General features: G+C 45.1%; 2 protein-coding genes across 9 annotated transcripts in view; both read right to left on the bottom strand.

Moving 5' to 3' along the window:
- Positions 1-4172, bottom strand: part of LOC146964102 (palmitoyltransferase ZDHHC14-like) — a 47802-nt gene extending 43630 nt beyond the window's left edge. For 2 of the 3 annotated variants that reach the window (XM_085768527.1, XM_085768529.1), the window contains exons 1-2: positions 3594-4172; positions 2618-2920 (exon numbers count right to left, since the gene is read on the bottom strand). In XM_085768527.1, coding sequence (XP_085624653.1) covers positions 2618-2859 — 242 coding nt within the window. In that variant the 5' untranslated portion in view covers positions 2860-2920; positions 3594-4172. Of the gene's footprint in view, positions 1-2617; positions 2921-3546 lie in introns of all 3 variants that reach the window. The other variant, XM_085768528.1, reaches the window with a different exon arrangement.
- A 5113-nt stretch (positions 4173-9285) lies between these two features.
- Positions 9286-12518, bottom strand: part of LOC146964100 (AT-rich interactive domain-containing protein 1B-like) — a 207650-nt gene continuing 204417 nt past the window's right edge. For all 6 annotated transcript variants that reach the window (XM_085767925.1, XM_085767922.1, XM_085767919.1 and 3 more), the window contains one exon: positions 9286-12472. In XM_085767925.1, coding sequence (XP_085624051.1) covers positions 10649-12472 — 1824 coding nt within the window. In that variant the 3' untranslated portion in view covers positions 9286-10648. The remainder of the gene's footprint in view (positions 12473-12518) is intronic.

Raw genomic sequence — 12518 nt, 5'->3', positions numbered from 1 at the left:
TGGCTGAGCACCCCTTAGACAGAGACAAAGAAAAAAAGCAAAAAGAAATATGGAGATGTAGAAAGATCTCAGCTAAACGTTCTGTGCATGTCTCCATCCCTAAATACTCACCATCTGTTGACTCTTTCTGGACTCCAGACAGATACAGACCACGTGTGATCATACCACAGTCTAATTTAAAGCACCATAAAAGGATACGGAGGCAATTCAAGAGACAGAAGAAGCCTTTACTAACTGAATGAGGAGCTCTTCTCCGCTATGCTGACAACTGGCGCGAGGGGTTAGAAAAACACATCTAATCGAAACGCATTACAGCTAATGACAACAGAAGCCAATATGCAGGTCTGCTGACTTTCCCCTTGTCCAATAAATGTCTTCTTTCAGCTGATGGGAGTAGGGTGGGGGGAGAGAGAGGAAAGTCAGGAGGACTCTGTCGGCTCGGGGGCATGGACAGCTGAGCAGAGCGGACAGTGCTAAGCTGAAAAGTGGCTTTGTGGTTGCGCGGCGTTCCTGAAAAATGTCCCCTGTTGTCACAACAAACAGTGGACACTGGTCCCTGGCCCACTAACTGGTCACTCACGGATAAGGAAATGAAGCCATCCAAGAGGGGACAGGCATCATCAGGAAGCATCTGGTATCCTCCATGTGGGTGCTGGGGAACATCCAGGTTCAAATGGGCACTGCAATATGTTTCCCTCCCATTTCAGTCCCTTTTTTTTTTTTTTAAATCAATGGTTCTATAATAACGAGGGTTGGAGATTTTTGAGTCTGCAATATTCTCACTGCCCTTTGGTCAAGGGTTATGTCAGTATCTTTGCTGAAGTGACAATGTATTGAAAGATGTAGTGGTCCAGAGGTCACGGCTGATAGAGGAATTCAAAAAATGCTGGTCTGCAGTGGTTTAAAAAGGGACACCTCAGTGTTTTATGGTTATGAAATTGATCCCTATAAACATGCTATTAGCCAAATAACACACATGCGCAAGTCATTTTCATTTTTCAACTGATCTGTCTTTTTTCCAATTAACCGTTTAGTCTTTAAAATGTCAGAAGAAGTAATGTGTTTAAATGTGACTAAAAGTTACTGTTGTTGAACATACACCAACGTACATAGACCAGATAAAAATGTTCTGAAGTGTGTGAGGACACAATGTTTTATACATTTACAAACTTTGTTTCAGTTTTATCTATAATAATGATTGTATGCAAACTATTTACAGGCATTCCTCCACTCAGTGGTCATGTTCTCAGGTAAAATGCTATAGAATGGCCTTCATTCAACTTTTAGTCAAAGCAGATGGTGTTGCTGTACTGGACTACACTATAACATGTAATATTCTGTTGATCCTTCTGCTTACAAGGAGGGGTAGGATATTAGAAAAACGTTTATGAAGTGCAAAGACAACAACTACAACCTCTATGTCACTAAAACCCCAATGTATAAGCTTTATATTGGACTAAATTAGATTACACATATGCGGCTGAATAAGTGGCCAGAGAGTGTGTATTGTCTGTGGACTATCTTTATAGTACAGATACCGAACAGCAGCACTGCACGTATTTTGCCTATAAAGCTCTCTGAGGCTCTGAAGCACTTTACCCTGATAAAGACTCTCCGATTGAGCAACAAATTGCATGATGGAGCAGGATTGTTATCTGTTATAGATGGGGTTTCTGAGATGATACATGTCATAGTGATTACTCTGGACTAATGAGGAGAGATCTCTTGGAAGCAGACTCTAGTGTTGGCAGCATTCAGGTCAGTGTCTATGTCTACATGCTGTACCATGTACTTCAGTCAGAGTTGGTCAATTTGTCCAGGATGAGGTGAAGATGAGGGGCTGGATGTGAGGATATAGAGAGAAGCATGGTCCCTGTTCATTACAGGTCGTTGTACCAGTGAGAGAAAGACAGAGGGCTCCTTTGGGGATAGTGAGACCATGATTAAGGGAGTGCAGGCTGACAGACACTGAATAGTCTACTCTATAAGCAATTAATGACTTGTCAAGAGATAAATGCTAACCAGACCAATGAAGAGACAGTTGCTTATCTGGAACGTTATAAGAGCAGATCAGTATCACAGTGTAGAGTTAGAAAAACAAATGGTTAAATATCAAACTCGGGTCAGCTACAGATCAGCAACACACAGGGTTCAACACCTGGTTTGAGGACACCACAGCGGGCACAGAATACAGCATGCCCCCCCTTTTTTAAGATGAATATTCTGTGCGAGGACATAACCCATAAGCAAATCAGGAAACCCGCACACTTTCAAAGGAACCACAAAGTTTCCATCAACAACATCTGCTCACTGGTATAACAAACCTACCGGTACTGCAGAGTTATATTTTCTGTACTTCCTCAAAGCAGACATGCCTGTGTGTCTAATCCCCCCAACCAGTTTGTCCTGACATGTCGCTGAGCCCTGAAGAGATCACAGGAAATGCACCCACTCCACAGCGATGGCGGTGACATAACAGACCCATATCTAAACTTTTTTTCTCTCTCTCTGACAGCTGAGCCCATCCGATCCACAATGTCAGTGTGTTCGTGTAAAAAAAACAAACAGATGGGGGTGGGGAGGCACACAGATTGAAGACAGTTTCAACAATACTTACTCAAAGGTGAAGAAAAGTCCACATGTGACTAGAATGAGGACAAGGGTGAGGTAGAAAACCCCTGTCTGCTTGGCCATCATAATCCTCCCATTGCAGTAAAATTTATTCCGACCGGGGAAGGACTCCCACTTCCTCTTCTTTGGGGTCCTTTTCTTGTAAGGGGTCTCCATTGGTGTGGAGCTGCGAGTGCTGATTTGGCTGTACTCGCACTCTCTCATGGACTCGGACACCCCGAGATGCATCAATCGCCGTTTCAGAAGAAAAAATCCTCACAGCTGAATAAATCCCGGGGCAGATGCGCCACTGTGAAGAAAAACACAAACCAGTTCAAGCAAAGTTGACAGAGCAAGTCCAACAATTCACAGTGCAAAGTGTAACTTAGTGGAGAGGGGGAAAGTTTGTGATAAGTGCAACACATTGTTATTAATAATATCCAGCTACTGCTCACACAACGCACTTATACTATCATCCAAAGATCTGTGTAGCCTCGAGTGAGCTGTAAATAAAGCTAGTGCAGCAGGTTTGGCTAATGTAACGTTAGCTAACTTGGCACATAACTTCACCAGCAGCAGCAGCAGCAGCAGCTCTCGCATACCACAGCGTCACATTAACAGCGCCTTTGTTAGCATCACACAGAAACTAAACCTTAAAACGCTGCTAAGGCTAACGCGGCTAGCGAGGTGGAGAGGTGACTGTGGGAGAGTTGATATTAGCACGTTGGCCAACTTGTGCAATTAAAAAGGGCCAAGTTAGCTTAGTTAGAGACTCACTTCAGCCTCGTTGTGCTTTGACTTGGCTGGTTAACTCTGAACTCTTGAGTGAGCTCCGGGCTGCGCTGTCAGCCACCTAACACCACACACACACACACACACACACACACACACACACACATACACACACACATACACCACACACACACATACACACACCCCGGCTGTGTCTGTCCGCTGTGCCCGCTGAGCCGCTGCTGCCTCACCGAGGGAAAGTAGCGCTGGTCGTCGTCGTGTCGGGGTGTTGTCACGTAGCTGCTCCTGTCGTTACCCAGGTTTGTTGCGAGTCGAGGACAAAACGAGGAACACCATTTTTGTAAGTTTAAAGGGTAAAAAGAAAAAAGAAAGAAAGAAGGAAGGAAAAAACGACTTTGAATCTGGCCCCCGGTCGTCGTCAAAGAAGATGAAGTTGGTGTGTAAAGGGGAAGGGAAATCCAGAGAAAGCAACACACGGCGGGGAGCTCTCAGACGAGCTCCAGCATCCTGACTGGCCGTGGCAAAAAATAATAATAACACTATGAGTGTTTGCGCACAACACAACCCAAGAAGGACCTCACAGCCATGTCTCCCAGTGTGTCACAGCAACAACAGACGAACAATCATCAGGAATTCGCATCATTCCGCCTCGTTTTTTGGGGGAAAAAGTTGCAGCATTCCCCCCCAACCAGGAGACAGAAGAAGCGCGCAGGCAGGCCGGTCGACAGCCCTCCTCCTCTCGGTGTCCCCCCGTCCACGCACACGGTGCTGCTGCTGCTGCTGCTGCTGCTGCTGCCACCCTCGCAAACAACAAACATCAACACGGCAGCGGAGCAGAGCCTCCCAGCCTGCTCCTCCCCCTCCGACCGCGGTTGAAGTCACTCACTCACTACTGAGGAGGTGCAAAGGGGAAGGACGCCGGGCTGTCGAAGGGGTTCCCAAGCCGCGGTCCACGGACCTGGCTGCAGGCGTCGGTAACACGAGGGGGGGTAACAAGGGGGAGGGCCCGATTAGCAGGGGCGGCGCCTGGGGGGGGGGGGGGGGGGGCACTGGGGCTATTGATACTTCTGAATAAACATCACAACTCTAAACATTTAACCTATGTCCTCTCATGTCTCTAAATCCACAACTAGCTACTAACTATACGATAATGATCTGGCTATAATAAAATCTAAAATGTAGCCTAGGGAAAGTCAGAAAGTGTTGAGAAACCAAGTCATGTATCCATGTCAATACATGCAAACAGCAATTTCAGGATTTCAGGAGTTGGAGTAGGCTATTATCTAGGCCTATAACTTGTTTGCTTAAAAAACACCATCAATATGTGTAGGATGCATGCAATTTGAACAAAAATAAACATCCTGTGTTGGTTCTTATGGTGCGTTCCAGGCAACCCGTAACTCGTGTTTTTCCTATATGGTTACCCGTTAGAACGTACAGTCAAACTCGTAACTTCCCACTTGTGAACTCGTAGTAGATCGATCTACTCCCAGTTCCCAGTTCGTAACTCGTAACTTGCCTGGAACGCTACAAACTCGTAACTGGTGACTTGAAGTCGTGACTTACGGGTTAAAAAGCCTGCCTGGAACGCACCATAGCGGTTTCCGTAGGCTATTCTAAGACCTTTAACATCAGATTTTGCTAGTCCTTACACATTTGGTAAGAAGTGATGAGCTATCAGACTATCCCAGATCTAATTTGATGTTGAGGTGAATAGTGAGGGCCACCTAAGACAACGTCAGTTCATAATCTCTATTCTGAATAATTGAGTATTTGTAAAACATTCCCAGAACCAAGACAAGCTACTTTTCATGTGTGTCGTAATGCCAGTAAAATTGACAAGGAGACAGAGTCAGGGAAGGAGGCCCTGTTTGCAGTGAGCCATCACTCTGAACAATAAAAGGTGGCCATTGCATTAAAAGCCCAATCTCTTAAGTCCATTATCCCTTTCTTATGATACATACATCCATCCATGCTTTTACATTTTGGATAGAAATCCAGACAGTGAAATATTGTATTGACATTTATAAATGTCCCCCAGCAAACTACAAAATATTTTTATGCATGTTGGAATTAGGTATTCATAGGTAAATGCCCTGAACAAACAGGCGTAACAGTGAGGGCAATTATTAAATGAATCAACACGATTCAGGAAGATAATAACAAGACTGAAGAGACTGAACAAACATTGTCAGTAAATCATTCAGTGCCCGGGGGCACGAGCTATTAGTCATATAAACTAGTTCTACTGAAAACAGATGTGCAGTGATGTCGCCTCATACATGCCAAGTTCAATTCTCTGATGACGCAATTTCCTGTTTAGCTCCATTAGTGCAGGTGATTACACCATCGGCCTACAGTTCCTCTGTCATCTGTCCTCCTCTCAGCACCCCCGCACACACACACACACACACACACAGGTACATGTGAACATGCACACAGAGACACACACACACCTCCTCATCTACCTCTGAGGCACCCAAGCATTTAGCTCATTCACTCCCACAGCCACACAGTCATCTGGAAAGAAGTCTGGCTCTATTTCTTGATATGTGAGAGGACTTAATTGTTCAGACTTACTTTGAGCAAAGAGGGAAGTAATTTCATCTCACTGTAGGCTACTTTTATGATCTGCCAATACATTTGTTCTATGAAACATTGATCTTGATTAACTGAAAAACAGATTAGAAATGGAGCATCGGTGCATTACTTTACAACAACAAACACGCTGACGTAATGACATGTCTCAGGAAGTGGTCATGTACAGTAGTGTGTAAGCTGTTGAAGCAGTTGAAGCTGTGTCACGCATCTGCAAACTGCCTGACAACATGATTGGCTGCTGCTGCTGGGCATGTGAAGCTATCAAGTGGCACATGTTTCACTTAATCTGTTGGAAAGCCCTGGATGTTTTCAATGGCTGCTAATGATCTGTAAACCCTCCAGACTAATTCCTTAACTATGGGGCTCGTTAAGCAGCGTGATGACATATGGCTGAAGCTGTGTTTGTGTCGGGAAATGGGTGGACATGATAGGGGCCTTTGAGTCTGAATCCAAGAACAACATGGGCCTGAATCACATCCTGCCAAGGCCTCATCCAGGCAGTATTGTTTCGCTTGGAAAGCCGGACATGAAAGAGCACACTGAAGCCTCATCAAGGGGGAGGAATGATGGTCATAGTGATCAGCTCCAGTCGGATTTAAAAAAAAACACTGTTACTACACATACAGTATATTGTAACATGTCACTGGAAAGGTCAGTTTACCCAGTGCTCATTCATCCACCTGTGTTAGCGGTGAGAGGCAGCGGGGCGGGGATCTCGGGTCAACAGCAGCCAATGAAGGACCTGGCCTCCTCTCATCCACCACATCCATCCTGTCAGAGCTCGATGACTCAGCTTCTCAGAGGCACAGGAGTGTGGGAGGTTTTCTCCTGCGGTTGGCTGCCTACTTGAAACACATCCTCCATCACCAAAAAAGTACAGCTACCCACTTTCCCTCCAAACTCTAAATGACAGGCTGAAATTGAAAAAAACACTCAGATGTATGTGGGCTAAGTCTCTTGTTTGTAATGCGCAGGTGCATGCGTGTAAAAAGCAATACAGCAAACAGTTAAGATGCCAAGGCATACCCAGAAGTAATATGAATCATTTCTTTCTCCACAGAAACATTAGTTAGGAATCAGTCAAACTGTCAGCCGCCTCTCGGGCACGCTGTAATTAATTTTAAGGTGTCGGTAAAGATTTTAAATAAGACCAGAATGACTGATTGTGCCTCTGCAGCCAGGAAATCCAGCTTACAATCACACAGCCTGTGATGAGTATGTTTATTGCCTGTGTTGTCAACCTTAGGAATGCTATTATTAACGGCAGCTTAAAATAGGACTAAATATTATGCCCACATTTCCCCTAGCAAAGGAAGGGAGGGAGAAAGACATCAAATTCCTACTAAATAGGAAGTAACAATTCTAGGAAAAGACTATTCTCTTATCACATTCAGTCAGTGTAACCTGTGGAAAAATGTGTCGCTGGCAGCTCTGTCCTTCTCTAGCGCTTCTCTTTCTTCCATACTAATGCTAGAAAACATACTCAATGTGAAAGGAAAGGAGCAGGCAGCACTATAAAGACAGTAGGGAATACATCTTGCACGTAAACTGAATTTTTGATTTGTGTTTATCGCTGCCTTTAAAAGCCATTGCTACCTGAGCCCTCATTAAACAAAATGACAGACCTATGAGTCTGGGCAAACGGCCATCTAAATAAGAGAAATAATGATAATAATACACATTAGACTGTAGAGACAAATCCAAAAACAATTTGTGAAGTGAATATGACAGTGCGCTATTCATTTATCATAACAATATTACCTTTGATTTGATATTGGGAGATCAGTAGCACGGCCATAATTTCTCACACTGTGAATAATGCTGGAGGCTAAATATAATCTAGTCATGGGATTTCACTGTACAATTTTGAATCAAATATAATAAAAAAGAAATAAAAACGGATGCCTCTAGTATTAAAATCACTGAAGTGGGTGAATAACAGGTCAGAACTTACTACAATTTAACAAAAGGTGAACTTGAGGGTCAGTGAGAGAGCAGCACTGTGGAGAACTGATACGAGTTCACTTAGGACAAAGACAAAATGTCTTACACACTCAGCAGACACTAAATACATCAACACAAAACAGAGAGGGAGTTGTAAAGTACCATCATGTACTACAACCAAAGATAAAAGAGAGAAACTAACAGAGCAGGAAAATCACCAACAATTGAGTGACATCAAGTCTGAATGAATGCATGGAATGATGTTTGTCCTGCTCCTGGTGGTTTTCCTCTCATTTAGAGCACATGTGCCTCAGGAGTGTGACAGTGGTGAGAGGACGTGAGAAGGAAGCTACATGCAGAGAATGGGGGGGATGGAAAGATCACCGACTTCTTTCTCGATGATGAAATCAGGGAAACCAGTGCTCTAGTTTGGGATCTTCAGAGAATAGAAATGAAAGTGTTGCAGTTGAGAGCCAGACTGTTGCATGAGCCCATCATGAATATACAGTAGAGTATCATGTGAACAATAGATGAGTTAATCTATTTATATTTACATTCTGTTTGAAATCTGTCAACAGAGTAGCTCTACTTTGGATCTCTCTCGCAAAGAACGTCACATGCATTCACTGTCCTTACATGTAAACTAAACTGACTGGCAGGGAAAGCAGGGTTGTCATAGATTTTAAGCACAGAGTTGAAAGAGTTTCTAAACTGGGAGCAAGTCTATGTTCTTGCAGTGGGTTCAGAAATTCATCAACAAACAGAGAGGGTATTTTTTAAAGTGTGTGGTTCGCAGTGAAAGTGGAAACAAATGCAGGCCCTGTAAGATTCATTCCTCTGTCACTCATCTCCCCATCTACCCACTGTTGCTGTACAGTATGTCTCAGTGTGACTAAAGGCCGGAACTGCTGCCAAGTTTCACATTGCACACATGGTTATAGAGTTGCTGCAATCTCTCTTTTTTGTCATAGGCACAAACGAGTCAGCACTTCAAATGAAATTACAAAACAATCTGCGGTAAGGAAGAGCCTCTGTGAACACGTCTGAACTCAGCAGTTGTAATCAGCACCTTCCAGCTAAAATGATGTAGTAGAGCAATTTATCTGATCTGTCGGTGCCCTATCGGTCCTTAGAGGTGGCATTTAGTAACCAAATTCAAAACCTTTGAAGGGACAACTGAAAAGATCTCATCTTTGCCTTTAAACCGAGATATTTGCATACAATCAAATACTGTGATCAGACAAAAAGCAATCAGGTCCTCTTATCAGGCGTCCTCTGGACCCCTGAGTGATGCAGGATTTCAGTCATTGTCCAATTTAAGAATTTTTGCCTGTGATCAAATGGATTTTGGGTGAAGTCAATGAAAGGCAGACCATGTAAGCAGTTGATGTTAGTTTTATTGGCCTAAGATTGTCTGGACACAATGCAACGTCTCCGGTGCTTAATGATGTTCATTGTACATTTATTTGTGACATGTGCAGCACAGAGTATAAATGTGGATACTGAATAAAAGAGAGACATGGAGTCATACGAAAAAAGGCAAATTTTACAATGAGCTTCCAGGACATTTTGAAGGATCTTTTCAGACTTGTTTGGAGCATTATCTAGATTCAAAAATATGCCCATTGACATGAATGGAGGACAGTAACAAACAGAAATGTGTTCAGGTTTTCTTATGTAACCTCGCCTAGATATCCTCTCACCCTGGCACTTCCATGTTTGATTACCAAAGCGATTGTTTTCTCAGCTATAATACAATGCATACAGGAATTATTTTTTTTTACATTGAAACATCAGTTACATCTGCCATGTTCAAATATTTGACCCCATTAACAAAATATGTATAATAACAATAACAAATTTTACCAACAATAAAAGCATTTGTTATAATAGTCAGAAAGTCCCATCTCTTGCTATGCTTGATAGAGACCGAAAGAATCATGTGCGTCCATTGTACAACGGTTTATATACACAGTGATGAAAAAATACAGACATAACACAAGTGCTTAGGAAACACAAAGTTCATCTGTGAAAGTCGTTGAGGCTATGATTGATAAATTAGATGCTTCTTTTGACAGATGCGCTTCTCTCGTGTTGATTGGCTGGTGCAATGCTGCCTCCTCATGGCCTAAAGCACACACTGCAGGTGTCCTTAAATATGTACATTTTCTTCTTGTTCTCAAAACGGACAACTTGCTCTAGTCCTATTGCACAATTTATCTTCCAGCGATGGAGACATATACATTTCACTTTAAAAAGTCAGTGTTTTTTCCCCCCCCACAACTGTTGGCAAAAAAGTTCAAACTACTGTACAGTGTCACATTTTAAATAAATACTCTCCATTAACAAAATGTTGATGAGTATATTAGCATTTATAAAACTGAAAAACATCTCAACGACTCATCGACTCGAAAGGAACCATGTAATTCAGCACCAAAATCTGGTGGCAGCTTTGGCTGAAAAAAGTAAACAGAACAAAAACAAACGCCAAACCAAATATTAAACATAGCAATCCAACACCAGCAGGTATTAAATATTTGTATTAAAATGAGCTTTCAAATCCCAAACCCACTTTTTTAACAGGGCCTAGAAGCTATACATATATAGATATTTTGTTTATGTGGATACTTCTTTTAAAAAAACAAACATTTTCTGTAATTTTGATAAATAAAAATAGAAAAACCACAGAAATATCTTGTCCACCTCAGGGCCTGCTGTGTAAGTCCCGCCTCTCCTCCTGTCATAATTTCCCTAAGTGAAAGAGAACTTGGCAAATAATGGCCACCACTCCCGAGCTGAGCACGGAAGAAATGGAGATGTCTAATAATCTGCTTTCGTACAGCACAAACTCTGTCTTGTTCTCCTCCACCTTGGCCATGGCCAGCAGGCCTTTAGCCGCTCTGCACATCATGTTTATGCTGGGCGGGTCCATGGGGGGGTGCCCCATGTGCAGCAGGCTGTGAGGGTTCTGCTGGTACTGCGCCATGCTGACCCCGTCCTCCAGGAAACCCACCAGATTACCCACGCAGCCCTTCTGCATGGCTATGGCGCGTGCTGCCGTGGGGTCTCCCTGCGCCAGGTGGGAGAGGACGGCCACCGCCATCTCCCTGTACACCTGGGCCTTCCTCTGACCCACGTAACGGACCAGGACCGTGAAGAGCTTCTCCTGTCGGCTGAAAGGGGGGGTAGCCAGCAGGAGGTCCACGTTGCCCTCCTGGATGCTCAGCTTGCACAGACACTCCAGCACCAGCCTTTGGGGAGAGAGCAGGGAGTGAGGCGCCACCGACGGGAAGGGGTCCTGGGCTTCGGCCGAGGGGCACACCATCCAGTGGAGGAGGCCGTCCAGGATGGGGAGGCAGATGGTGTCGGAATAGTTGGAGAGATCCAGCTGGCCGGAGATGTTGGCCAGCGTGACCATGGCGTTCTCCCTGAGCAGATTCAGACACTCCCACCACCACTCCTCCTTGCTGCTGGACAGGCCCTGCTCCCGCTGCTCGTCTCTCTGGTAGCTAGGGGGCGACCTGTTCCTCTCCGGGTGCTGGTGGTGCAGCAGGAGCAGCCGGCCCAGGAGGAGGACCAGGGCGGGGTGGCGCGACATGTCCGAGTCGTTCCCCGGGATGAAGGACAGGCTCCGGACGATGTTGGAGACGCAGAGGCACCGCTTGGACAGCGAGTCCTGCCAGGAGGACGTGGTGGAGAGCGGCGCCTCGTCCAGGCAGCGGGGCTCGTCCTCCAGCAGGGTGATGTGGTCCCGCTCCCCGTCCGAGTGCACCCTGAAGGGGTAGGACGGCAGGGAGCGCGCGGGGTGAGCGTAAGAGAGAGCGTCGACCCGAGCGCACAGAACATCGTCTATAGTAGCAGTGATATGTTTCGGGGGTTGTTGGGGTTGTTTCTTTCCATCTTCCGTTTTGTTTTCCTCTTTGTTCTCCTCCGCCCTGGCAGCTGGTGCGGTTCGGGGTTCAAAGTGTGTCTGGATGTGTGCGGTGGAGTCTCCGCCTCCTGCCTGCCAGTGTAGCAGCCCACTGGTGAACTCGGTGACATAACCTAAACGCTCCGTCATGTCATCAATCAGGTCCTCTTTGTGGACGATCTTGATTGGGAGCTTATCATATTTGCTGGCTTGTTTAGGTTTAGGCTCTATGTCTGTTACAGGTTGATCCACAGACTCCTTTTTACACTCCACCACTTCTTCGCTCTTCTCTTCCTTCTCCTCTTTCTCCCTGTCTTCTTTACTCTTGTCCTCCTTCTTTACGCTCGCCTCAGACTCCTCCTTCTCACCATTTACCACGACTGCCTCGGGTTCTGAAGCGGCAGGTGGAGCTTCCTCCGCGGCGCCTCCTGCTTGCTCCTCTTGTGCCTCTGGTGCCGCGGGGGCTGACTCAGGTTCAGATTGGACAATAGAGTCTGTTTCCTGGTCAGCGACAGGTTCTTCTTTCTGTTCGGATGCAGGTTCCAAAAGGTTTTTATGAGCCACAGTGCCCACCTCAAACTCCTCCAGGATGCCAAACATCTCAATCAGACAGCGGCGGAAGTACTCGACGATGAGTTCAAGGAATCCAGGCAACTGCTCGGACAAAGACAAAATATCATCAGCGTCAAAAATTAACCAT

The sequence above is a fragment of the Trachurus japonicus genome, chromosome 22 (assembly GCF_045865225.1).
Source record: "Trachurus japonicus isolate A0001 chromosome 22, Traja_1.0".
Lineage (NCBI taxonomy): Eukaryota > Metazoa > Chordata > Actinopteri > Carangiformes > Carangidae > Trachurus > Trachurus japonicus.
Note: the sequence above shows the minus strand (reverse complement) of the source record. Positions and strands in the feature narration are given on the sequence as shown.